Consider the following 27969-nt stretch of genomic DNA (forward strand, 5'->3'; position numbering starts at 1 on the left):
TTCTATAAATACCGAATGAACTACCGGCACAGGGAATATTATGGTTATTTTCTATTCAACTCTCTATTTCCTCGATGTCTCTATGATCGCCACTGGCATGGACTGTGAATGAAAAAGTTAAAAGAGTAGAAACTGTGAAGTTATCTGTGTTTTAAGAGTTTGTGTCTTATATATACATAATATATAGACAGAACCAGGATAAGTCGCGTTTTCCCAGAGGTTGAAAGGCAAGGTGTCTACAGATTATAGAAAGACATTTTGAAGAGAAGAAACACAGGTCTATGACCTTGAACCATGGTGCTAAATATCATGTAAAAACTAGAATGGAGCTCTACTAGGAACATACAAAATTAGGCACAAATTATATGATGGCTTCTTGTGCAGAGGTGAAGGAAATGACTAAAAGAACTCACAAATATGGTTCTGTAAAAAAGAAAGGACAACAGACAGAAAAGAGCCAACTCTTCACCGAGATTCGCTGTGTGCCAAGTACCTGAGTCCCTGGCACCCTTGAGACCGTTGGTCCCCATGAAAGAAATGTTCCCAAGTGTGAACCGAAACATGAACTTAACCACCTGGGTGATAGGCAAATGCACAGGCCTTGTCTTACTCTGAAGCATTTCCTGACCACTGCTGGCCCTCCAAAGGCAGCCCGTCTGGATGGTTGATCGTTCTGTCTCTGAATGAAAGCACTAGTAGACTGCTCAGCTCAGCTCCACAACCCCCACGAGTCCAAACCAACCGTCCTGTAATTCTGCCACTCGGTGTAGGCCTAACGGGCACCACCAATGACAGCGCACAGTGGACATCCTTCTGTTGACCCAAGCACACGTACCTCCGTGCGAGTTCACTGGGAAGCATCCCGCTCCTGAGGGGGAAAGCGCGTGCTCGGGGGACCCCCCGACTGGGAACTGACACCAGGGACACGGGCAGACAGAGCTTCGGGTGGTCCGTCTAGCTCTTCACTACGGCATGCGACACTATGTCCTACGTAACCACTCTCATGCACAGATATGAACCAAGATGTGGGGAGAAAAAAAAAAGGAAACTGGGAAGAAAGCTGGGGAAGACATTGTGGGGGAGGCAGAGAAGAAACAGGATCGAGTCTGGGCCATCCCAGGCCGTCAGACTAGCACTGGGTGCCCAGTTCCAAATCCTTCACTGGCAGTTTGAGTCCCAGAGAGGAGGTTCCCAGGGGGTCGATCATGTTCTTGTAACGCTCGCCGCGGTGCTGAGCTAAGAATGGGCCCCAGTCCGGCTGCGGTGAACACACCAACTTTAGCCTCTGCGAAGAAGCCAAAGACACAGGGTCACAGATGTAGTGCGCCTTCCTCCCCAAGGCCCCACCCTTCCGTCCCCCAAACCGTGTGCAACCCCGTTAGCCTGACGCCCCCTTGAGCCAAGAGCTCTCCCACCAGCAGAAGCAGTTAGGAAGATCAGCCATTACTTAACCAGGAAGAGGAGACTTTGGCTCACTTGAAATTATTTACTCTGTTAGCAATGGTACAGTTGCTCAGGGTTTGCCTTGCACAAGATTAATAGAGGATAAAGGACCCGTTTTAATTACACATTTTTTTCCCTCCAAATGAAGAGAATCCGCAGGCTCCTCTCTCCACTGCCAAGCACAATTTGCAAAGGACATGTGCGCTCAATTACTCTTGCTCTGTAGTTTCAACAGTGGGTTGCTACACCAAAATAATTGGGTTTTGTTTAGCATATTTCCCAAAAGTATATAAATGGTCGGGAAAAAAAATATCCCAGCCCTAAAGACACATTGCCAAGAGTGAGCAAAGATTTTAATTATCTGTTGAGAAAAATATATGCTTCTGACTTGGTTAGCAGGGTCGGGTTCTTGCCGACAAGCTCAAAACCACAGGGAGGTCTCTAATCCTTCAGCTGAACTTCTTAGGGAAAACATAATTTGACTGAAACATATTTTTGAAAGAGGAAAGAAAACATATTTCTCACTACATAAAAGGGAACAATTATATGTTTATTAACTATTAAAGTGAAGCTGCTTCTTATAGCTGTTAGTTTAATCTCCCCTTAATCACCAGTTTGCAACCTATGTGTCCCAAACCGGCCGTAATAAATTTATAGAGCCAGCTCATCGGTTTAGAGAATTTCAACCTAACACAAAAGTAGCAGAGGCTACACCAGCTTTCCTTCAGAGGGAAAGAGATTTCACGGTCAGTGGTGAGGAGGCTCATCTGGGACACAAGCAAGCTCCCTGGGGGTCAAGGAAGCCACAGGAACTCACCTCAAGGGGACAATGAATAGAATTTCCTGGGGACAAAAACCAGAGCGTGCTGCCTCAGTAAGAAGACTCCTGCATCCCCCTTTGCCAACTCTATCTCCATCTTTAGTGAAAACACAGGCTTCCCCCAGCACGTGGACATCCGGCTACACACTTACTCACCGGCTTCCTTCCCATCTGGCTTCTCCCTCCCGAGCCTCCGTGGGACATTCCAGAGACTTCTCTGTCTTTGCTCAACCTGGCTGACCCAAAGCACAGTCCCTACAGCTGTTCTGCCCTACCCTCTGTCAGCAGCTGTTTCTGCACCTGGGTCTAATCCAATGCCCCTCAAAGGTGAGTGTGCATTAGCCTCACCGGGCGAGCTTGTCAAACTCCAGACACCAGGGTCCCACTTCCCCAAGGCTCTGGGTCAGTGGAGTTAAGCTGCAGTCTGATCGTCTGCATTTCAACGAGCTCCCAGGTGGCGCCAATGCTGCTGGTCCCTGGGCCAAACCCTGAGTAGCACGGCTCTGGCCCACAATGCCAGACCTCGGGATCTTCCAGAGGGAGGCAGAGCTGATCCGCTCCTAACACATCCGAGCGAGTGATTTGTCCTAAATAACAGAAGCCTGGCCACACTTGAGCAGTGACTCATCAAGTGGCAGTCAGCCCCCCTTCCCATCCACTCTAGAGTAAACGTGTAGGGGTTATTCTTATTTTTTTTTTTTTTTGCATTGTAATTGAAAAAATAGGTCCAGCAATGGATTAACCAACAAAGAAAGATAAGTCTCATCTCTGCCAGCCATGCGCTGGACCTTTCATTACGTTCTACAGGAGGGTGACATTTTCATCAGCCGGGACCCCTCGGCCATCCCTAACACAGGCACATCAGAAGGGTAGTGATTTTGAACGTAATGCTAATGGATGTGTGGAGGGAGGAGCCTGGAACAAAGAGGAACATCAGGAAGGGCGGAATCTGATGTGTGGTTAAGATCCAAACCCTGGGATGTAACCCGTGGGTGAGGGGAGAGGAGGAGAACACTCCAGGAAAGAGGAGGCACTTCCATCACTCATTCCCCGGAGCTGTCACCGCCTTGAGGAATAGCATAATAACAGCAGCCCGCGGATTGGCTCGGCGCCTCCATTAGGGGAATAATACATAATAAAAATGGGTTTAATAGAAACGGTGGCAACTGTAATCACTTAATCACCAAGTCTCCCTCTGAAATACGTTTGCCAAATCTTTTGTTTCTTAATGCACAGGGGCTCTCAGAGCTCCTCCCTTGGGAGGGGACGGCAGGGGAAAGGAGCCGACAGACTTACCTCAATAAACCTGCCAGGAGCCAGATACATTTTTATCACAAACATAACTGGGATCCAGATAACGGAACAGGCGAGCATTAGCCATCCAAGCACCATGGACCAGTTAGGGTAGCGGTAAGAGCCGTAGGTCATGGGCTCCCACTGGTAAAAGCTGAAGCACAGGATAAACTAGGAAGAAAAGAGAAGCACACGTGTCAGGCTGGGGAAGTGTCCCTTCATCTCTCCACAGCCTGTACTGAACCCTGCTCTGTGTGTGTTTGATGCTTCACGTCTCTTATCTCCCTTTACACCCGTAATGACCCTGGAAGGGAAGTAGGAGCCGTCCACTTGCCAAAGGAAGAAACTGAATTTCAAAGAGGCGACGCCAACACACACGCCCGGCTGCTGACCCTGCGTGTGGCATCCCACAGGAACGGAGCGACGCACCTGCAGGTGTGCACAGGCAGACAGGCTGAGAGGACCGGGGTAGAGGACGCACGCCAGGTGACTGAAGGGCGGGGCTGGGAGGGGGGCGGTGGGTGCTTCCAAGGGGTTGTCGTACTCTCTGATGGATCATCAGCTTTTGTTACATGAAATAAATCCGTTACCTCATTTTTAAAAAGTGAATTGAATCTACTCCTTCTCCTTGAATGGGGACCGGCCTGACGACAAAGCTGGCCCAGTGAGACCCGGAGCGGTGCCCACGCAGGGACAGAGCTGGGACCTGCGTCCTATAACGAGTGGTAGGCCCGATACAACAGACGCACAGCCCTCTTTAGAGTCACTCAAGGAGAAGGGGCCTCGTCACCGAATGGTGGGCTGAGAGCCTGGAGACCAAGAGGCTAATCGTGGCTCCACCACTGACTCACTGAGGGACCTCTCTGTCTCTGCTCTCAAACAGATCCATTTCACACCTTGTGGACCACGCAGGAGTTTTCTGGGAACAACAGTCTGGCATTTACTGCAGAGTGCCCCCTCAAGCTTAAGAGAGAGGTCATGACTTCCTCCTGCCCCTCATCTCCCACCCCTGCACATGCTGGCTGGCAGAGGCGGCGAGGACCCTCTGACCACGTGGTTCGTGCGGCCAAACAGGAAGGGGGGGGGGGGGCTAGACGTGCGCGAGAAGGGAGGCACCAACAGAGACAGGACGGAGGTTCCTCCGCTCTGGCCACGCCTTGGCGGCGCTGCCCTGAGAAACCGTGTTCTTCCCCGGAGTCGCCCTGCCTACGGCGCATTGGCCTGGAAGGTACCTAACAGGAACGACATGAGTTCCTCCTTCCGCCCACCTTTCTGGCTCTCTCTTTAAGTAGTAAAATATCTGCCCCAAAATGACTGGAGCAAATTACGTCAGGAAAGATAATAATATGGAAGTGTTTGGGGGAAGTGTGAAGCGCCATACAAAGGGAAGGCATCTGTATTATCGCCGCCAAGCCCAGACTGTGGGGCGAGGGAGTGTGTCAGTGCAATAATGACGCAATACATCAATTCGAAGCAACACAAGCCTGAAGACGACTGTTGAAAAAAACTGCTCTTATGGAAAGAGGTGCCTTACTCTAGGCCCCTACTTAAACATTTGCCCCTCAAGTTATTAGCTTTATTAACCAGTCTATCAGAAGCATGGCCTCATGTATTTATGGTAAGTTGCTCCATTTCGTTCAGTACATAAATAGCAATACATCTGCTTATGTGTGTGCATAATTCAGTAACGTGATCTGACTACATCTATATACAATAATTGCATGGAATGTATTTATAGCCCTATAAAACCATGAAGGCACATATAAAAATGATCCATTTTATTTCAGGGGGTTTCAAAGTCATTTAAGCCCATCATCTGGGGTTGTTCCAGCACACTACAAATATCCATTTTATAGCAGGGCAGATGGCAAAAAAAAAAGGGTTCAGCTTGGTCCTTTAATGCCCATTTTCAGTTGGACAAATACACCATCTAACTTAATCTGTGCAAACTGTTCTCACGATAGATGCCCGTGAGCCAAGTCGGTGTTGATGACGCCCGGCCCTCGGGTAGGCCTGTCCACGAGAGAGGACCAGTTAGCCACTGAGTCAGGCCCACCCGGACCTTTTGCTGATGGCAGCCAAGAAGGCCAGGAGAGAGACTCATTGGTTCACGATGGTGACGGAGTTGGCCGTTTCTGCTTGTCCCTAGCTCCCAAGCACAAAAAGGGAACTGGCTCGGGATATTTCCTGGGACCTCTCCACAGGCCTGTCATGGGAATTTTATAATGGGGATCAAGTAAAACACCGCATCACTGAGGGACTCAAAAAATAAAAAGTAAAAAGCCCTGGGTTTTTAGACATCTGATAGAGTGCGGCTTAGACAGCCTGAGTTCCACCCTCCGCTCTGCCGCCTGCAGGCTGGGTGGTCCTGGACAAGCACCTCGGCCTCTCTGAGCCTCAGTGCAGGGAACTGCAAAAGGGAAAGGGAAAGAACCACCCGGTGAGCAGAGGGCCTGGGAGCCTCAGAGACAATGGTCCTATAAAGCGCCTGCCTCCTACCAGACCTCCGCCAGCGGCAGTGCTGACTGTTATCATGCGATGTTTATACCGACTATAATCCATTCTCTGAAGCTCAGTCTCTTCCAGGACCAGAGGGAAGGGTACACAGACTCTAGAACAGACTCTAACTTTGACTTCACCCAACAGTCAGTCACATGCAGTAGTGACGGAACAAAGCCAAGCTCAGCAGAGACGGAGAACGCCAGTTTTCTTCCCACCAGCTCGGTAAATCTGAGTTCTTCGTATACATTTCAGTCCTGAATTCAAGAGACAGGGATGTATATCTTACTTTTTTCCACTCTCTGTGCCCCAAATCTGATGGGACTTTTCAGACAAGCCACAGCCTCTGAAATGTGAGGTGTGGGCCTCAGAACCAAGCCTGTGTCCCTGCAGAGGGAGATCAGTGCTGCACGGCTTTTCTGTGTAAACTTGTCTTTTCAGAAAGAAGTTGAGGTGTTTTGAATAAAACTCACTCTGCGGCAGTTAAAAAGAAAGAAGGAAAACACATTTTCTTTACACTTTTACTTCCATCCTGTCTTGTCTTTCTTTTAGAGAAGCCGGGTACTGACTAGTAAATTCAGGATCTTAATCTGGTTTCTACTGCCACCTGCTGGGGATAAGGGGAACTACATCTGGCTTCCTCCATCCTTGCAGGGAGGACACCCAGGACCACAGGCCAGGGAGGAAGGCTGGAGAAAGGCGAGGTCTCCGTCAATTACTGTGCTTGGAGAATGGATAGAGGCCAAGCCTGCAGCCTATGGCACAGTGAAAGAGGTGACAGCATGTGCATGTAAGTCCCTATGCAGATTTACTGATACATGAAGGGCTCTGATCTTTAAGAAGATGAATGTCAAATGATCTCAAAATGTCATGACCATACTTGAGGATGACAAAATAGTTCTCAGAGCAACAAAAATGAACAGTAAAAGTCTAGCTTATGCTAGATTAGGTGTAGAGTGTCTGTCCAGACTGCCTGTTGCTGATTAGGAGCTGTACCGTCCCAGGCAAATCACAGAACCTCTGGGCCTCAGTTTCCTCATCTGTAAAATGGATTTGATTATAAGGCGACCCCACAGAGCTGCTGCAGGGGGCGAGCTCAGGTGATATGTACAAAGCACTCTGAACAGAGCCGGGGCCCCCGGTGAGCAGCAGGAAGTGTGATCGTTATCTGCTAGCGGTGCGTGAGGCAGACTGATGTCACGGGAGATGTGAAGGCTGCTCCACACTGCATGATCCTCGCTCAGCCACCAATGGCTGAGCACCTTCATGCGCTTGCTTCACCCCTTTCCCACGTCCGAGAGACAAGAATAACAGCCATCCTCTCAGCTTCCCAGGCTCACATGTAGGCCCAGCCCCCTTCCAACATAAAGTGCCACATGCAGATGCCAGGTGCTACCTGCCCAAGAAAGCATGCCATCCTTACGGTTAAAATGGTTGGAGTTACAAAGGCCCAGCAGACTTTCCAGAAGATGTTTGGCTGAAATCCAATCATCATCTCTATGTCTTCACAGAACCTCTGCAAGCCTGCGAACAGACAAGGGGAGATCAAGCGTGAGGTGCGGGGGTGGGGGCGCTGCGGGGGCATTGCGGGGGCGGCCCTGAGCCCTTCCTTCCCTCAGTGCCCTGGCTGGGGTGGCCCAGCCTGCTGTCAACATGACCCCTACTGTGCAGGACACTATCAGACAAATGACTCGCTGCCAGGAAGATTAGGAAAAAATTAGACAGTTAAAGAGATATTAAATCCTCTCCACATGAAGTTCAAAAATATCATCCCATGGTGCCATCTAAAAAGCTCAGTGCCAGCCCGGGTTTCTCAGCACTGCCAAAGCCTGGCTTATTCACTGCGTGGCGGTTTTTGGAGGTGGCCTTATGTGCTGAGCAACGACTCTGGCAAAACCAATTAAGATTGTGGTCAATAAGCACAGTGTATTATGAAAGCCTTGGGACCCACACTGAGTCACTGTCCATTGGTTTCTCTATCCCCCACCCGGCCAAGGACATCCTCCGTGAGTCAGTGTCTCTTTGCTCTGTGTGTGTGTGAGATGATAATGTCAGGCCAAAACCAGTGTGATCTCCAAGTGGCTACACCCCTTTTGCTGGCACTCAAAGGATCGCTGTCTTCTTGGTCACTGATCGACTTAACCTCAGTAACACGCAGAGGAGACATTTGCTCTCACGGCCACACAGAACCACCCTCCCCTTGCACGTTTGGTTTAGGACAGTTTCTAAACCACTCCTTGAAAGAAAAAGGTTGAGAAATGTTTTCAAATCATGCAATTTCTTGCATTGTTCCCTGAACTCATCAGAAATGTAGCTTTCTCGGAAGTGTGGGTTCGCTGAGCAGAGGGGACCTGAGTGACTAGGAAGAGCCTTCACAGTCAGCATCTCTGACAGGTGGACCAGCCGCCTGTCAGCTTAATGCCTCTCATCCCCTCCTTCCCTCAGGGGCCACCCATGCGGACTGTGGGTGCTGGCAGGTGAAGGGGGCAGAGGCATCCCACTTCCCCTTGCCTTCTCCCGTGGAGAATAACCCCCTGCACGTCCTCGGGCCTTCTTCCCTGAGGCGTTGGCCACTTGCTCCTCTTGCTCCCGGGCTCACTCGGCCCCCTTGTAGTTACAGGTCCTTAGACTCCGGGGGAGTGGAGGCTTCAGTCCCGGGGGCGCCTCTTCCAGCCTCACTTGTCATCTCTGCCCCTGTGCCATCGCCCGGTGTGCCACCTGGCCTAGCTGCCCTCACCTGGCCAGGACCCCTCCCCCCAGCCCAGACTTCTCCTCCTGGTCCTGTTTCCTCGATGCATGCTCTGTGCTGTGAAAGTGGGGAGGATGCTGTGAGGTGAGAAGACAGCCTCTTGCTGGAGTAGAAAGCAGCGACGTGGTGTTCCTTTGAGGACCCGAACAGTTCACCTCAGTCCCTTGTTTTATGGTGAGGAGTCCCATGGAGCCACCAGCAACAGAAAACGGACCCCGAGACCATCTGTAGCCCCTCAGCGCCTGGCATTTACTTCTACTCCATGCCAAGCTAGACCCGGAAAGTCACCACGCCTCGCGGTCTGTGCTGAGAACAGTGTCGAGGAGTCACGGCCGGCAGCTTCTCCCGCTCACTCTGAAAGTCCTCATGTTGCAGTGAGTCCCCGCTCTGCTGTAGGGAGACCTGAGGGGGTCAGCCACAAACACCGTGCAGTGCAGAGAGCGCTGGACCAGCAGTGAGGATCCGAGTTGAACACTGCTGTGCCTCTCCTCACTGTGCGGTCTCAGGGACAGCACTCCTCTTTCCGGGTCCTCTCTGGTTTACTGAGGCCCCCATGAGCTCCTAGGGCCTGTCTGGGGAGGTCCATCCATGCGGCGAGGAGGTTCTGGGCCCCTTCCTGTGTCCACAGGTAGGAAGTACATGCTATGAGCAGCAGGCCTGACCGTCCTTGGCTGGTAGTTTGTGTCTGTCCTTTCGTGTTATCAACACCTGCAGTGGGTGGCCTCTGGACATGAGACCCTCTGGGATGGAAGTCAACGCTGTTTCTCTGTTACGTCGGCATCGCAGTGGTCCTGAGGCAAGCTGGGAAATAAAGGCGCCGCTCTCTGATGTTTTCTCAGTGGCAGGAACTCGGCCCTTTCATTGTCTTACTAAATACAGGAAATCCGCTTACTGACACCAGGCCCTACCGCGGTGGCAGGCACGGCCGGTCCCTTACCGTACACGTAGGAGATCCCCACGAGCTCAAAAATGGCGATGATGACGAGGGCGTAGGAGGCGGCGTATGTGTCCACAAGCTGGAACATGTAGATCCCACCCTAGGGGACGAGAAACAATCGAGACCAACGGGCCTGGCTCTGGGCTCTCCCTCTGACAGGAGAGGAGAGTCAGGTGCGGACAGGAGTCAAAGGGTCTGCCCTCCTCACAGCCGACCCAGTATGCAGCTGGGGGCTTGCCGCGTTAGCAAGCAGTCCCTCACGAGACTCTGAGCCAATCAACAGGAGGAGCACAGAAAATGACCTAACATCTTACTCTTAAAAGGCAAAGACCAGCATCTAAAGATGTGTGAGAGCAGCCAGATTGCTTTGCTTTTAGCCTTAAGCAATAGGTGATCATTTGTACCCCTGTTGCATTTGATTGACCTTCCTATGGCCTCGAGGTGTTTCTGGGTCTTCCCTATGCATCACCCTGCGTCTTTACTTCACTCTGTGAGTCCCTCTACAACCAGTGAGGCTGAAGGACCAGCTCATTTTACAGATGAAGAAACCGAAGCCCAAAGGGCGACTTGCTCAAGGTCACGCAGAGAGCAAAAGCAGTCCGTATACCGAGTGAGCTAACACTCGATTTACCAAGACACTCAGGACTCAAAGGAACTCAAACGGTGATAGGCTCTTGTTTATAATGAACAAGCAACTGGAAATTTCTCTGGTCATTACGTTTGGATTTTCGTGTTCTCTGAAAGTAGGACACACCTGCCTCGTTGGCTCAGGAAGGCAACATCTCAATTACGAAGACACTGGAAGTACCACTAGTAGCCAAGGTGACATATTTCCCTCTGTGGTCAGAGTCCCTAATGGACTGGTGCCATGCACACGGAAGTGGCGGTGACTTGGCTGTTGTGAGGAGGTCTGAGAGCGAGGGGTGGAAGGGTAGGTAGCCATCGGGTCCCCCTCTACCCCAACCCAACTTACCTGAGTGATCATTGGAAAGCCCATGATGAAGAAACAAACGCAGCACCCCAGAGTAAAGACCGGCTTGTGTGTGCGCAGGTACTTGGGAAACTCGTCTGAGATGGAGGTCACTATGGTCTCAATGGTGGCAAACTGGAATGGTGCCAGGGAGAGGGCGTCTGAGACAGACCACACCACCGGGAGGCTCCCAGAAGCCCTCTGTTTCCCACCAGGGAAAGCCGTATCGGTAGGAAGCTTGGTCTTCAGGATGGCACTCCCTTGATGGGACTATGAGCTCATGCTGAGGTCCAGCCCACAAGGCCAGGGAGGGGACTCCAAGCTGGATCTGAGTCTTAGAAACTGTGTCGCCAGCCCCCTAGAGCCTGCACTCATCCTCCCCGTCAGGATACCTGAAGCTTCACTTTGTGTTCATCAGATGGAAATTCCTCTCCCCCAGTTTACCTGCCTTCGGTCTTCTGCTTGCGGAAACACCGTCTCTGCACCGGAGTACTAACCCCTACGCTCCTGTCAGCATGATCTGTCCTGGTCTAAGCCTCTCAGCAATTTCCCGGAAACTGCCTCCATCGTATTCTCCCTTATCCAGCCCCACCGAATTTGCTTTGCCAAAAATGACACCAAAGCGGGAAATTCATGGGCTAGAACTTGCACAGGAAGAGGAGCAAGGAATAAAGGAAGAGAGGACCCCTCCTTGGCACCATCACCTGAGTCACCCACAAATACAAGGTCCTCCTGAGCCCTGAGCAGGTACCTCACATCTCTACACTGCTCAAGGGGAAAACGCAGGTGCCGCTAAAGCCCAGCCCCCACTGCAGGCTGGATGTAGCACCCGGGAGAAGGGGGTCTTCAGAAGAAGCCTGGGCCAGGGATGGAATGGGTAGGGGCTCACCATAGTGTCAAGTCCAAGAGTGAGGAGCATCAGGAAAAAGATGATGGCCCAGAATGGAGAGAGGGGCAGCCTGGTTAAGGCTTCCGGGTAAACCACAAATGCGATGCCCGGCCCTGGAAAGAACAAGACAAATGATTGAAGACAGGCCTAGCTCCAGGCCCCCTCCTCCTGGAAGCCCTCAGGAAGTCTACAGAGATCCTGAATTGTTACTTAGTATATGCCGCTCCCACTGGTTGGTTGTTTGTTCTGTGTTTTTGCTCATTTCTACCCATTTCCCCATTTGGACCTCTAGCTCCCTGAAGGGAAGGACCAAGAAATTAGGTCCAGATCTTGCAGAATGCAGAGGAGAGGCTCAAAAACAGTGCCCAGGCCAGGCTGCATCCCATGAAAATAACACAAACACCCCATCTTTGCACCAATGAGTTGGGGAAGAATATACTAATTATCCTCTAGAATAGTGATACTCGGCAAGGGGTGGTTCTGCCCCTCGGAGGACACTTGGCAATGTCTGGAGACATTTTTAATGTTCACAACTGGGAAGGCAGGGGAGGATTACTGGCACCTCGTGAGCCTGGACCAGGGATGCTCCTCAGCACCCTTCATTTCATGGGACAGTCCCCACCAGAAAGAATTATCTGACCCAAACGTCAGTAGTGCCAAGGCTGAGTGAGAACCCTGCTCTATAGGTGAGACTATGCCCAGAACGACATCATTTACCTCTTTAACTACCCTTCCTCCTACTCATACCTCCAGGAGAAGCCGTGTACATAGAACAGAAATCCATCAAAAACACTTCTTGGATCTTGCCCTACAGAGGCTTGGTAAAGATGGGGCTATGTCAGAATGGGAATTAGCTGGGGGAGAGGGGATGGTGGAGCACAGTGTAAGGGTTAAGGAAGTTTGGGTTCTAATGGTCAGACAGATCTGGGTCCAAATTCACACTCCATGACTTACCAGCTGTGCCACCCTAGACAAGTAATCTAATTCCTGTGAGCCTCAATTTTGCCCATCTGTACAATGGGGATAACAAAAGCACCCCACCAGGTGGTTATGAGGATCAGATGAGAAAATGCAGGCAAAGCACTGAGACCAATGACTTACTCATTACCAGCACTCACAGAATATTAGCTTCTACTGTGAGTGAGCAATGAACTCGGAAGTTAGCAGTCCTGATTCAGCCTGAGTATGGTTTTGGTGGAGGAGGTCTGAGCTGCAGTTTTCTCTGCCATCATAAAGCCTGCCTGCCGTTCCTGTCTGCCTCACGTCCTCACTGGAAGACCGCTGTATCCCAAAGTGGCTAAGGATCAGCAGTTGTGAATGTGCTTGTCCGTAGAAAACTGAATGGTAATGGGCAGGGACAAATGAATGCTGGGGTAATACACGGCCCACACATCAAGAAACCAGACATCATAGCACCTGGACGTTTTACAGCTCAAGCATTAGGGCACTTTTTAAACTAGAATTTATCAGGCTGCTTGTTCCTGACGTTGCCAAGGGCCTTGGGGTAAAGTATAGAGCCTCATACGCCTTGGATACCCCTTCCCCACTGCACGCATTTGTTGAACACACAGTAGAGCCCAGTGGGCTCCCTACGTGAACCATAAAGGAAAAGTCTATATTAAACTACCATTCGAAATGGGTCTCAAATGCAGAACAGTGAGGAAGGCGGCCAGTGCTCTGCCGGCTGTCAGGCCCATAAAGTGGACAAGAGGTCCTGAAATGGCCACCACCGGAGGACTTCGGCTGATTGCTTTAACAGGATTCAGCCCTTTGGGCTCTACTGCTCTTCCAGGGTGAAAATGACCTCAAAATGCATGGCCTGCTTCCATCTCAGCAGCCTCCCCTCAGTACACAGGGGAAGGCAGCCTTGTCAGCAAACTCTGTTCGTCCGAGATGGCTGAGGAGCGGGCTCTTTATATTATTGTGTAGCATTCAGATATTTCTTCTCACAAGATGGGGTGTCTGAGCCACAGGGGAAGGCAGCCTTGTCAGCAAACTCTGTTCGTCCAAGATGGCTGGGGAGCGGGCTCTTTATATTATTGTGTAGCGTTCAGATATTTCTTCTCACAAGATGGGGTGTCTGAGCCACAGAGGAGCTGTCCCCCAGATGAGGTCCCTCTGTCAGGCAGAGGCCCCCTCCTCTGAACAGAGGTCCCTCCTTCGGACAGAGGCCCAGCGCCATCTCTCCACTCCCACTGGGGGGCAGCACGGCCCAGCGGTGGGGTGCAGGCTCCATCCCCCGCCGTGGACTGGAATACGGGCGCTGCCTCTTACCAGCTGTGCGACCTTAGGTGAGACTTGTTCTCTCTGCACAAACCTCAGTTTCCTTCTCCGTACCATGGAGGTACTAGTACCTACCCTCATCCAGTTTCTGTGAACACTAAAGGTGTTGAAACAAATAAAGGGGTCAGAGCAATGCCTGGAGACAGTGAGAACGTGGTAAGCATGTACTCTTCCTGTGAGAGGGGATCAAAGGGACTCTGCATGCCAGCAATGTGGGCAGACCCCCAGAGGCCTATAGTGACAGCAATCTTTACCCTAGAGCAGTGGTCGGCAAACTCCTGAGTCAACAGAGCCAAATATCAACAGGACAACGATTGAAATTTCTTTTGAGAGCCAAATTTTTTAAACTTAAACTATATAGGCAGGTACATTCCTTATCGAGGTAGCGCCCACAGGTGGTATTTTGTGGAAGAGCCACGCTCAAGGGGCCAAAGAGCCGCATGTGGCTCGCGAGCCGCAGTTTGCCGACCACTGTAGAGAGTCACTGAACACACAGCCAGGGGCGCAGGTCAACACAATATGTCGAAAGCCGCAGCACACAGGGAGTGGTCACTCTGCTGTGAAACCTATTACAAACGGATGAGTTCTTAGAAGATACACCTGAACCCTTGTGCCTTTGGGCAGAAGGGTTGGCATCCGAGTGATAGACAGATGGTCGGATGGTCAGGCCTGTTGGAGAGTGTTCACTCTGATTAGCAAAGTCTCTAAAGGATTAGGGGGCAAGGGAACCGAGGCAGGGCTTCCTGGTAGTCAGGTCACGGGACAGTTACCACTGGACTTGGCAACTCAAAATACAATATGCACATGTGTGTCCATTTACTCTGGTCTCACCCAGGCTTCCGCTGTGGAGTGAGCGTCTTGGTGGGGCTTGAGGTCGAATTCTGACCATGAGTCACCGCTCCTCAGGTAGCCATGGGGATGCTGATAAAAGATTGGCTGTCCGGGAAGCTGCTTTTCTGGAGCAGATGCTAGAAAAGGCCATGTCCCCTTTCCTGCGCTCATTGTAAAGAGAGGACAGCTTGGTCTCATTACCAATCCCACCCTAAGCCCCCCAAACTGTGGTATGGCTGATATTTGGGGTAGTGACTATGACAAAATGCCTCCCTTAAAAGGGAGCTGAGAACTGGTAAGTTCCTAGAACTATACAATCTTCCTAGCCTGAGCCACGAAGAAGTGGAAAACCTAAACAGACCTATAAGCAGGGAGGAAATAGAAACAACTATCAAAAACTTCTCCCAAAACAAAAAGCCAGGACCAGACAGCTACACCAGTGAATGCTTCCAAATATTCAAAGAACATTTGGTACGTATCCTCTCAAAGTCTTCCAAAAAACAGAAGAAGCAATACTCTAACACATTTTATGAGGCCAGCATAACCCTGATACCAAAACCTGACACGGACAACACAAAAAAAGAAAACTACAGACCAATATCTCTAATGACTGCAGATGCAGAAATTCTAAACAAAATTATAGCAAATCAAATACAATAACACACGAAAAAAATGATACATCACGATAAGTGGGACTCATTCCAGGAGCACAAAGATGACTCAACACATGTAAATTGATCAACATAATACACCACATCCACAAAACAAAAAAACATATGATCCTATCAATAGATGCAGAAAAGGCATTTGATAAGATACATCATCCATTTATGTTTAAAACACTCAATAAAATGGGTATAGAAGGAAAGTACCTCAACATAATAAAGGCCATATGTGACAAAACATCAGCTAATATCATACTAAATGGTGAAAAATGAAGGCTTTTCCTCTAAAATCAGGAATAAGGCAAGGCTGCCCACTCTCCACTTTAATATAGTTCCGGAAGTTTTAGCCAGAGCATCAGGCAAGAGAAGAAATAAAAGGCATCCATATTGGGAAAGAAGAAGTAAAAGTATCACATTTTGAAGATGACATGATTCTGTATATAGAAAACCCCAAAGACTATACCAAAAAACTATTAGAAACAATAAACAAATACAGTAAAGTCACAGGATACAAAATCAATATACAAAAGTCTATTGCTTTCTTATATGCCAACAGTATAACTTCAGAAAATGAATTGAAAAAAACAATTCCTTTTACAATTGCAACAATAACAAAAAATACCTAGGAATAAACTTAACAAAGGATGTGAAGAACCTATATACTGAAAACTACAAAGAATTATTAAAAGAAATTGAAAAAGACAAAATGAAATGGAAAAATATTCCACGTTCATGGACTGGAAGAATCAACATAGTTAAAATGAGCATATTACCCAAAGCAACATATAAATTTAATAAAATCCTCATTAAAATCCCACTGTCATTTTTTAGCGAGAGAGACAGAAACAGAGAGACAGAGGGAGGGATAGATAGAGACAGATAGGAAGGGAGAGAGATGAAAAGCATCGATTCTTCATTGCAGCACCTTATTTGTTCATTGATTGCTTTCTCATACATGCCTTTACCAGGGACCTCCAGCTGAGCCAGTGACTCCTTGCTCAAGCCAGCAACTTTGGGCTCAAGCCAGTGACCATGGGGTCATGTCTATGATCCCACACTCAAACCAGGGCCCCATGCTCAACCAGGCGTCCCCAAACTACGGCCCCCTGAGGCCATTTATCCAGCCCTCACTGCACTTCTGGAAGGGGCACCTCTTTCATTGGTGATCAGTGAGAGGACCACTGTATTTGGCAGCCCTCCAATGGTCTGAGGGACAGTGAACTGGCCCCCTGTGTAACAAGTTTGGAGACCCCTGCTCAAGCCGGATGAGCCCGTGCTCAAGAAGCAACCTTGGGGTTTTGAATATGGGTCCTCTGCACCCCAGGCTGATGCTCTATCCACTATGCCACCACCTGGTCAGGCCTCAATGTCAATTTTAAAGAAATAGAACAAAAAAACATCAGGTTTGTTCAGAACCATAAAAGGCCCCGAATAGCCAAAGCAATACTGAGGAGAAAAAAATAGAGCCAGGGGTATCACACTACCTGACTTCAAATTATACTATAGAGCCACGATAATCAAAACAGCATTGTATTGGCAAAAAAAAATCCAAAAAACAAACAAACAAACAAAAACAGACATACAGACCAATGGAACAGAATCAAGAGCCCAGAAATAAAACCACATATATATGGACAAAAAATCTATGAGAAAAGAGCCAAAAATACAAAATGGAGAAAGCCTCTTTAATAAGTGGTGCTGGGGAAATTCAAAAGCCACATGCAAAAGAATAGAACTTGACTATCCTTGTCCCCATGCACAAAAATTAATTCAAAATGGATCAAAGACCTAAATATAAGATCTGAAACAATAAATTACATAGAATAAAACATAGGTACTAAGTTTATGGACTTTGGCCATAGAGAACCTTTTATGAATTTAACCCTAAAGGCAAGGGAAGCAAAGGCAACAAAAATAAATGGGACTATAGCAAACTAAAAGTTTCTACACAGCAACAGAAACCAACAACAAAACAAAAAAGCAGCCAATGGCTCAGGTCAGTTGTCTCAGTGGTAGAGCATTGGCCCAGTGTATAGATGTCCCGGGTTTGATTCACAGTCAGGGCACACAGGAAAGGTGACCATCTGCTTTTCTACCCCTCCCCCCCCCCCCCCCCCCGCTTTTCTCCTCCTGCAGTCATGGCTTGAATGGTTCGAGTGCATTGGCCCCAGACACTGAGGACAGCTCTGTGGAGCCTCTAACCTCAGTTGCTAAAAATAGCTTGCTTGCAAGCATGCCCCCAGAAGGGCAGAGCATTGGCCCCAGATGAGAGTTGCCAGGTAGATGCAGGAGCCTGTCTCTCTGTCTCACCTCTTCTCACTTGGAAAAGGAAGAAAAAAAAATAGGAAAAAAATGGCAGCCAACCAAACGGGAGATGATATTCACAAACAACAGCTCTGATAAGGGGTTCATATCCAAATTATATAAAGAACTCACAAAGTTCAACAACAAACAAGCAAACGATCCAATTAAAAAATGGGGAGAGCGCCTGACCAGGTGGTGGCACAGTGGATAGAGCGTCGGACTGGGATGCAGAGGAACCAGGTTCGAGACCCCGAGGTCGCCAGCTTGAGTGCGGGCTCATCTGGTTTGAGCAAAAAGCTCACCAGCTTGGACCCAAGGTTGCTGGTTCGAGCAAGGGGTCACTCGGTCTGCTGAAGGCCCGTGGTCAAGGCACATATGAGAAAGCAATCAATGAACAACTAAGGTGTCGCAACGAGAAACTGATGATTGATGCTTCTCATCTCTCTCTGTTCCTGTCTGTCTGTCCCTCTCTATCCCTCTCTCTGACTCTCTCTTTCTGTCCTTGTAAAGAAAAAAAAAATGGGGAGAGGGTTCTGGCTGGTTGCTCAGTGTATTAGAACATTGGCCTGGGATATGGACATCCTGGGTTCGACTCCTGATCAGGGCATACAAAAGAGGCAACCATCTGCTTCTCTCCCCCTCCCTCTTCTACTTCTCTCCCTTTTCACCTCCCACAGCCAGTGGCTCAACTGGTGTGAGCTTCACCCTGGGTGCTGATAGCTCCATTCGTCTGAGCATCGGCCTTAGGCACTAAAATTAGCTTGGTTGATTTGAGCCATCAGCCCCAGACAAAGGTTGCCAGTTGGATCCCATTTGGGGGCACATGTGGAGTCTATCTCACTATCTCCCCTCCTCTCACTTAAAAATAAATGTGGAGACAACCTAAACAAACAATTCTTCCAAGAAGATATACAAAAGGTCAACAGATATATGAAAAGATGCTTATCTTCACTAGCTATTAGAGACATGTAAATCAAAACTACAATGAGATACGACCTTATACCTGTTAGATTGGCTGTTATCAACAGGACAGGTAATAACAAGTGTTGGAGAGACTGTGGGGGAAAAGGAGCCCTCATTCACTCTCGGTTGAAATGTAAACTGGTACAACCATTATGGAAAAAAAGTATTGTGGTTCTTCAAAAATTACGAATAGAACTACCATATGACCCAGCAATTCCTGTACCGCGTATCTACCCAAAGAACTCAAAAACATTGGTACACAGAGACACATGCAGCCCCCATGTTCACTGCAGCATTGTTCACAGTGGCCAAGACACGGAAATAACCAAAGTGTCCCTCGACAGAGGACTGGATAAAGATGCAGTGCATGTATACAATGGAATACTACTCAGCCATAAGAAATGATGACATATTACCATTTAAGGCAACATGGACAAACCTTGAGAATGTTATACTGAGTGCAATCAGTAAATTAGAAAAAGCTAAGAACTGTATGATTTCACACATAGGCAGGACATAAAACTGAGACTCATGGACATAGATAAAAGTGAAGTGTTACCAGGGGGAGGAGTGGGGGAAGGGGAGTAAAGAGGGACAAAAACATGGTGATGGAAAATGGTTTGACCTTGGGTGATGGGCACACAACACAATCAACAGTTCAAATGCTATAGAGATGTTTACCTGAAACACGTGTACTCTTATTGATCAGTCATCCCATTAAATTTAATTTCTTAATAAAAAATAAAAATAAATTTTAAAAAAAGAGGGGAGGCAAAAGCAAGATAGAGTGTTATTAGGTATTAAAGAGAACCTGTTTTTGTCTAACGACCGAACCATAGTTCCTAATGCCGGGTCATCAGAACCATACCTCATGCCTCGACACCAAACTTGCCCAGTTAGGAGGGCGGAGGGTTGGCATTTACTGCTGCCTGGCCCCAAATCCCTGCCCTATATTCAACAGAACCTCCTCTGTACCGTAGAAGTCAGACAAGCCTGCAAATCATATACAGAACTACATGCAAACTCAGAAAAGCAGGGCCAACTGCCTCACAGGGTCCGGGAGGAGTCTTCGTGGGTCCAGCCCCCTCCGCTGTGGGGAGTGAAGCCCACTGTCCCTGTGCTGGCGACAGTGAGAAAGTACCTACTGTTAACACAACATGTCGGAACCTGTTAGAAGTGCTCTCCTCCCTGTTAAAATCAGAGGAAGTTAAAGCAGTCTAGAAAGGGCAATTGTCTGGTGCTTTTTACGTAAAGGAAAAGGAAAATCTCGTTAGGGCTTTGGCGACATGTGCCCACAAATCCCCTTCCTGGGGCAGAGAAGAGCTCAGATGTGTTGATTAATGTGGCATGGCCACTGGTTCACAAGGAACAGAGTAATGTCACAAAAATAACAAGACACCTCAGCTCTGCTAGAAAGTGGGGCAGGACCCTACCTGCTCGGCTCCTCTGCTGGAAGGGAATGAGGACAGCTGGGGTGGCGTGGGCACCCCTGAAGACAGAGCCTTCTCCCTTCTCTCATTCCCTCCCTGCTCTCCAGGGACCAGGATTTCCCACGGGGGAGAGGCGCTGGCTCAGCCCCTCTAATTCAGGGCTCTGCTGCAGAACCAAACCTCCCTGGGGTTCCACAGGCTCTTCAGGGGGAGATAATTACCCCCCCACACACACACACACACAACATGCTGGTGCTTTAACCCTTCGAGGCCCGCAGAGTACCGTCAGCGCCACTGAAGCACTACTTAGTTTTCTTTGGGGAGCGGGGAGAGACCCGGCACCCCAGCAAGAAGGTGTCACTTCTAGGTCTTACTTCTCTCACGTGCCGGCACCAGAGTCACTCTCTGAGAACCGCACTGAGCTGCTCTGGGTGATCCAGGGCACACAGTCACGTCCTTACCGCCCCTGGCACGGTCCCCACACTGAGGCATCCCCAAAGGTCAACCAGAGAATGATCATAATGATAGGTGACAGCCGCCAGGAAACCCCTCGATCCCCAAACCCTACCCAACACCCAAATTCTTGGGAGGGCAGGCTGGGTAGAAATCAAAAGTTAAAAATAAAAATATTAAACACACTCTGCAAAACACTATGCTAGAAATACGGATGAAATGAGATAAAAGACAGCTCTCTGCAGACTCGGGAGGGCCACACAATGTGAGCCATGAACACAGGGGGTGATGCTAGTAAACATTTATCCTACATCTGTCCCCTGCCACCATCCAACCTTTCTACCCACTGGAAAAAAGTGCAGGCCTGCCTTGCTGACTAAGCAGAAAGCCCTGAGCACACATGCTTGACCTAGCAGTCAGGGAAGCGCTTAGTCAGGAAAAGGCTGCTCTGAAGCCAGTGATCTTGTGAAGCATGAGCGCTCAGTTTCTACAGCGCCTCTGCAAGGAATGCCGTCCTGCAGCAGCTCGGTCCACTCGGCCCATGGGCTTGCCTAATGCAGGGGTAGTCAACCTTTTTATACCTACCGCCCACTTTTGTATCTCTCTTAGTAGTAAAATTTTCTAACCACCCACCGTTTCCACAGTAATGGTGATTTATAAAGTCGGGAAGTAACTTTACTTTATAAAATGTATAAAGCAGAGGTACAGCAAGTTAAAGCACATAATAATAATTACTTACCAAGTACTTTATGTCGGATTTTCGCTAAGTTTGGCAGAATAAATCTTTCTAAAACAACTTACTATAGTTAAATCTATCATTTTATTTATACTTTGGCTGCTCCGCTACCGCCCACCATGAAAGCTGGAGCGCCCACTAGTGGGTGGGAGGAACCAGGCTGACCACCCCTGGCATGGATCCTCTGCCCACGCCTAGCAGGTGTAACAGGGCAGACCTTACTTAGGTTGGCACCGAGTTAAGAGGGGAAAGGAAACGTGAAGCAAAGGAGAGGGAAGCAGGACAGGGGCTTTTTTTTTCTTTTAGCAACCTCTCTGGTTAGGGACCAGCCAGCCCTAAGCCTGCATGAGCTGCTACTGAGGACATATCTCTGTCCCTCTGCAAAGGGGGACCCAGGCTGCCCTATCTCCCACCCTGTTCCAGAAGGCCAGCATCCCAGTCGAGCACACATTGTGACCTCGTGAGCTTGGAACCCGCCCTGCGACAGCAGGTGATGACTGACTACACTGTACCTTGGTCCGCCACGTTCTCAATGTTGACCTTGCGCTCATTGGCCATGAAGCCGATGACTGAAAAGATGACGAAGCCGGCAAAGATGCTCGTGGCACTGTTGGTGCAGGTGACAATCAGAGTGTCCCTGGAGGAGGAGACAAGAGTTGGCTGTTAGATGGACATCTACAAGCCAAGCAGAGACATCTCAGAAGAAATCGGCCCTGTCAACACCTTGATCTTGAACTTCCAGAACTGTGAGAAAAGTCTGTTGTTTAGGTCACCCACTCTGTGGTATCTGTCAAGGCAGCTCTAGCAGATTAGTACAAAGGCTCTTTCCAGACTCTGTGCCGGACCCACATCTCTGTAACACTCAGTCCTACCCATTCCCGCCTCGAGCTACTTCTGCCACCTGTTGAAATTTGGCCCAGTATAGATCTCACTCCCGCGAGGCTGTCCCAGCCATCTGAGGCCATGGCTTAGCTATAATATCGTCTTCTTGGTTCACAAAATATCCCACACATTATTAAAAATAATGAGAGCAACTGCTATTCACTGAGCACCTACTATGTATAAAATATTGCTCTGAAAACTTTGCACACATCATTTCTTACCACTCAATAAAATATAAACTGAAATTTATAGATGAGAAGACAGGCTCAGAGAAGTGATGTATCTTATCCACATCAGGGAGTGTTAGCAGATGGTAAAGTCATAACTCAAATGCAAGTCTGTCCATCTTTCCCTTTCCTCCTTTCCTTCTTTCCTTCCTTCCTTCCTTCCTTCCTTCCTTCCTTCCTTCCATCCATCCATCCATCAGCTCCCCAAGAGAATCGGCCTTATGTCCTGTGGCCCATCATAGACATATTTAACTTTCGGATACCATCTCCTGCAGAACTGGTCAGGTCTTTGGGGAGCCCCCCCCCCCCCAACATCACAGTATCCAAATGTCGCCATCATCAGAACCACCCGAGGATCCTGTCTGGAGAGGTAGATTCCTGGGCCTGCCCCACCTCCAGACACTCTGATAAACAGATCTGAGGTTGGTGGGGGGGGGGGACTCGAAATTTGCATTTTTCCCAGCTTTGGACGACAAATAAAATTGTATCACATTTAAAGTGCACAATGTGATGATTTGATAGCTGTATACATTGTGACAGCATCCCTAACCATCGAATTAATTAACACATCCATCCCCAAGGTGTTCTTTCCTTGTAGGGGTCTCTAGAGGAATATTTACTGAATGACTAAAATGACCACACTTCAACAGTGCCTGCCATAGGACTTATACCCATGAACTAGAAAGCTTACAAAACGGCTCTCCCAGGACACAGCTGGCTGCACAGCACCCCCAGGGTGGCTCAGTCCCATCCCCCACGTCAGAGTCGGCGGGACAGGTTGGGAGGCCGGCCACCAGAAGCCAGCAGCAAGGCCTTGGCAGGGGGCTTCTCCTCAGGCGAAGTGAGGATGTGGCCTCAGTCCACTTTCCTGTCCCCAGATCCTATTCCCACCCACCAGCCACCTCTGGGACATGGAGGGCCACCACGCACCTGTAGCAGTTGTTGTGGAATTTGTTGTAAGAAGAGAGAGTGATCAGGCCCCCCCACGCAGCAGATAAGGAGAAGAAAATCTGAGTGGCAGCATCTTTCCACACCTGGCCGGCAAAGGGGAGAAGAGCAAGGTCACCAAAAGAGGGTCAGCACCCACGCAAGGGGAGTCTGCTGTCACCAACGCCACAGCATCTCCCCAGGCGAAGGCCGTCGGGGACGTGAGGACTTCCGCACCAGTGTAAGTGAGAAATACCATTTGTGCTGGAAGCCAGAGGGGCAGCGAATCACCTGGGAGAGTTCAACTCCACTCTGATCAAAGAGGAATTCAGTAAGCTACACAGACATTTCATCTTCTATTTCCTACCTCGGAAAGCCATGCAGAAGGGGGGAGCCCACTCTTTAGCTGCAATCACTCTAGAAAAACAGTTTGCAACAGCAAGATATAACCATGGATACAAAACAGAACATTCCTATAGATTACAACTGCGATGAAAAATCTGAATTCTATAGCCCCTCATTTTAGTAGAGCAACCTCTGTGCCGGAGCGGAGTGGGTTTGATAGTACAACACTGCCTCTGGGTTCTCATGGTGATTTCTCCTAATTGTCCTCATAAAACTCTGGAAGGCCACTTAAAAGTGAGCTACCAATTTATATGATTTGTATAATGGACCGCCCATCATTTTTATAAATTAAATCCGTTTTAAAATTGTGCTTTAAACATGCACAGAGGAAGTTTAAGTGTATGCTGGCAAAGACTGGGCCTACCCCAGCACCCACTCTCCCACACCCCTTAGTTACAAAGTTGTTGTTTTATTTACAGGCAGCCATTCATCTAGGTAAGGACCACCTCCCAACATCAAGGGGATGTGTAGCTAGGGAAGGATGATTATACTATTCAGTTTCTGGCCAATGATGTGAAGATCAAGTATGATGTGGGACTTCTGGGGTTTCTCCACCTTTAAAGGGAGTGAGGGTACCTAACTCTACCCCGTTACTGACCCCTGTGGTACCTAGAATGCTGATGTGATGGCTGGATCTCTGGCAGCCCTATGGATGCTGAGGATGCTGGGGCAGAAACACAGGAGCCTGGGCCCCTGATGACACCATGGAACCGCCCAACCAGTGTTTCCTTGACTATCTACCACTGGGCTGCTTCAGTGCATGCAGGTGAAATAAACTTTTATCTTATTTAAGTTGCCATTATCTGAGGATTTTTCCTTTATGTGCAAACTCACTCCGAGCTATGCATTCTTAACATATTCTAGAAAAGCATATATTTCTTTAAGGTGAGAGAACTTCCTCATTGAGAGGTTTTAGGACTGGGAATTTTAGAGTAAGATGTGCCTGAATAGACAACACAGAGGAAGTGCAAGCATGTGCTGGCCCCAGATCAGCAGGTCAGAAGTACCCAAGTGTGTCTGAGCCCTTTAAAATAGAATAGCTTGTGCTTAGCCTAAGTGCTGTTCTTTTCCAACCAGCAAAACTTCATTTCCAACACACTATAATTAGGAACAGGGAAGTGGTGTGAGGTGGCCCGGAGCTATTAAAGGGATTTCATTCTTCATTTTGGCCTCTGGTGCCACTCTAGATGTAGGACAACTATTCCAGGAATCTGAAAACCCCCAGTTGCCCGCTTCTCATTAAAGATCTCCTGAGCGCAGACTGTGCCAAGATCAGCCGGACCTTGTGGGAGGGAACCGTGCACAGCCCCATGGAGGGAGGGCTGACCCCGTCTGTCAATCAGCATCCCAGCGCAGGAACCACCCCTGTGTGCCCTCCCCCCACCTGCGGATCAGGAACAAAACCGCGAGCCCACCGTGGCGTCCGTGAGCTTCTCCCACTTGGGCGTGATGAAGTACCAAATCCCGGCGCCGGCTCCGGGCAGGGTGACGCCGCGGATGAGGAGGATCACGAGCACGACGTAGGGGAACGTGGCCGTGAAGTACACCACCTGGAAAACCACCGGACAAGGGACAGGGCTGAGCAGGCCCGCAGGACGTGCCTGAGGGGCAGCCGCAGGGTGGGGGGGCCTGCCAGCTGGATACAAGTGCCTGGTGCGAGGGCAGTCTGCCAACACCCTGAAGGCACTGGGACCAAAGGCGACTCAGAGGGACCCGAAAGTGAAGTCTGGGGGAGGACACTCGCTGTGGGGTGGGCCAGCCACCAGTGCGCATGGCTCCTGAGACCGCGCCCTGTCCCCTGCGGAGTGATAACTGCCTCCCTAACGCCTACCCCGCCCTCTGCTTGAGGCCCCAAAGGCCAGAGTTGGAGATGAATCCTTTTAGCTCAAGCTTTCCATCCTTGTCTCTAACAGACACCCCAAGTGAGGCAGCTGGTGAGGTGTGAAGACCCTGATCCGAGAACCAGACACATTTAGGTTCCAGTGAAACGGCACCTCTGGCACTGCGGAGCTCTGAGGACTCGGACAGGCTCATAAGATTCCTGAGTCTCAGTTTCTGCATCTACAAACAGGGACAAGGAGACCTTTCGCAAAAATAAGTAATTGTGAGGATCAAATGAATCCCCAGCATGGTGTCTGATTTTTAATAGATGGTCATTAAATACAATTAAGTGCAACAATCATTTAGCAAGGACCTACGATGAATGGGGCATAGTGGCAGCTACTAGATGCATGAAGAGGAAGGGACTCGTGACCTAGAAGACCCAGAGACAGCGTATGAACAATGGGCTCATGTTCCAGGGGCAGTCAACCTTTTTATACCGACCGTCCACTTCTGTATCTCTGTTAGTAGTAAAATTTTCCAACTGCCCTCTGGTTTCACAGTAATGGTGATTTATAAAGTAGGGAAGGAACTTTATAAAATTTAAAAAGCAGAGTTACAGCAAGTTAAAGCATATAATAATAATTACTTACCAAGGACTTTATGTCGGATTTTCGCTAAGTTTGGCAGAATAAATCTTTATAAAACAACTTACTATAGTGAAATCTATCTTTTTATTTATACTTTGGTTGCTCCGCTACCGCCCACCATGAAAGCTGGAACGCCCCCTAGTGGGTGGTAGGGACCAGGTTGACTACCACTGGAACAGTACCCATAAGACACTGTGACGTCCAGCAGAGGGCACTGTGCTCAACCTTGGAGTTTACTGAAAGATTCATGGAGACGACCATGAGCTGGGTCTGAGAGGCCCACGAGGTGAGGCACGGGGGAAGGTGAAGGAAGAAAGGGGCAGGCAGGTGTGCGAGGGCAAAGCTTTAATCACTGTTAGGACAAAATAGAGTTGAGGCTAAGAGTGATGGGGAGGTGGACACCAGAAACATGGGAGGAGACCATGTCATAGGAGGCCTGGGATGCCAGCCAAAGGATGCTCCTGGATTCTGGAGGACAAGGAGGGACCAGAGTCAAGAATCACTTGAGAAGTAATATCAGCAGAACCTGGGGACTATGGTTAGATAGAGATGGGGGTAGGTGGGAGGTATACTCCTTCCTTATCTGTCAAACCTGGGGATGAAGGAAAGGCTTGGGATCAAGACCTGGTAGTTGGAGAGAAAAGCAGGCTGTGAACACTCAGGCTCTATACAGTCTCATGGTCTCATGGGCCTAAGTTCAAATCCCAGCTCCATCACTTACAAGCTGGGCGGCCTTAACAAGTGGCTTAACCTCTCAGAGTCTCAGTTTCCACACCTGCAAAGTGAAGATAACAACAGCATACCCCTCACTGGGTCCATTGGAAGAGTACATAGGACAATCCATTCAGAGTGGTACAGGCTCAAGGGCACTAGAGATAGAAGGGCCACTTCAGTCTTGCCGAGGTCTTGCCAGTCTTAGTAACACTGACAACCTTCAGTGTACAGGCCAGTTGCATCCCAAAAGTGCATTAAAAGACACTAGGACACCCTGGCCATTGGCTTAGTGGATAGAGCATCGGCTCAGCGTATGGACATTCCGGGTTTAATTCCCAGTCAGGGCACACAAGAGAAGTGACCATATGCTTCTCCTCCCCCCTACCCTTCTCTTTCTCTCTTCCCTTCTTGCAGTTAGTGGCTCAATTTGGTTCAAGCATTGGCCCCGGCACTGAGAATGGCTCAGCTGGTTCAAGCATGTCAGCCTCAGGTGCTAACAATAGCTCGATATTGCCTGACCTGTGGTGGCACAGTTGATAAAGCATTGACCTGGAATGCTGAGGTTGCTGGTTCAAAACCCTGGGCTTGCCTGGTTAAGGCACATATAGATCTGATGCTTCCTGCTCCTCCCCCTTTCTCTCTCTCTGTCTCTCTCTCCCCTCGCAAAAATAAATAAATAAAAAAAATAAAAATAAAAAAATAAATTAAATTAAATAAAAATAGCTCAATAGCTCAGTTCATTCGAGAATTGGCCCCAGACGGAGGTTGCCAGGTGGATGCCGGTTGCGGAGCATGCAGAAGTCTGTCTCACTATCTCCCTTCCTCTCACTTAAAGAGAGAGAGAGAGAGAGAGAGAGAGAGAGACTAGGAAGGATGAGTTTAAGCTCTCATCCTGGCCACAAACCCTCTCTGCTCAATGGGGTGGGTGAGAACAGCCAGCAGGGCGAACACTGTTGGTCAGAGCCACTCCATTCCCACCGGCAGTCTTCCATCCTGGGGCACCTGCCGCCTGCGAGGGAGCAGAGGCCCCACCATGCACTGGCTGCTCCACTCCCGGGCCTGGCAAGGGGGCTCCAGA

At 49.2% G+C, this 27969-nt stretch overlaps 1 protein-coding gene across 1 annotated transcript in view; it reads right to left on the reverse strand.

The window, feature by feature from the left end:
• Positions 1-1129: 1129 nt before the first annotated feature.
• Positions 1130-27969, reverse strand: part of SLC6A5 (solute carrier family 6 member 5) — a 48981-nt gene continuing 22141 nt past the window's right edge. The window contains exons 7-15 of the mRNA XM_066360552.1: positions 25122-25256; positions 23305-23408; positions 21778-21902; positions 11601-11713; positions 10715-10846; positions 9742-9841; positions 7479-7579; positions 3560-3727; positions 1130-1285 (exon numbers count right to left, since the gene is read on the reverse strand). Of these exons, the coding sequence (XP_066216649.1) occupies positions 1130-1285; positions 3560-3727; positions 7479-7579; positions 9742-9841; positions 10715-10846; positions 11601-11713; positions 21778-21902; positions 23305-23408; positions 25122-25256 (1134 nt within the window). The remainder of the gene's footprint in view (positions 1286-3559; positions 3728-7478; positions 7580-9741; positions 9842-10714; positions 10847-11600; positions 11714-21777; positions 21903-23304; positions 23409-25121; positions 25257-27969) is intronic.

Source organism: Saccopteryx leptura, chromosome 1 (genome assembly GCF_036850995.1).
Source record: "Saccopteryx leptura isolate mSacLep1 chromosome 1, mSacLep1_pri_phased_curated, whole genome shotgun sequence".
NCBI classification, from domain to species: domain Eukaryota; kingdom Metazoa; phylum Chordata; class Mammalia; order Chiroptera; family Emballonuridae; genus Saccopteryx; species Saccopteryx leptura.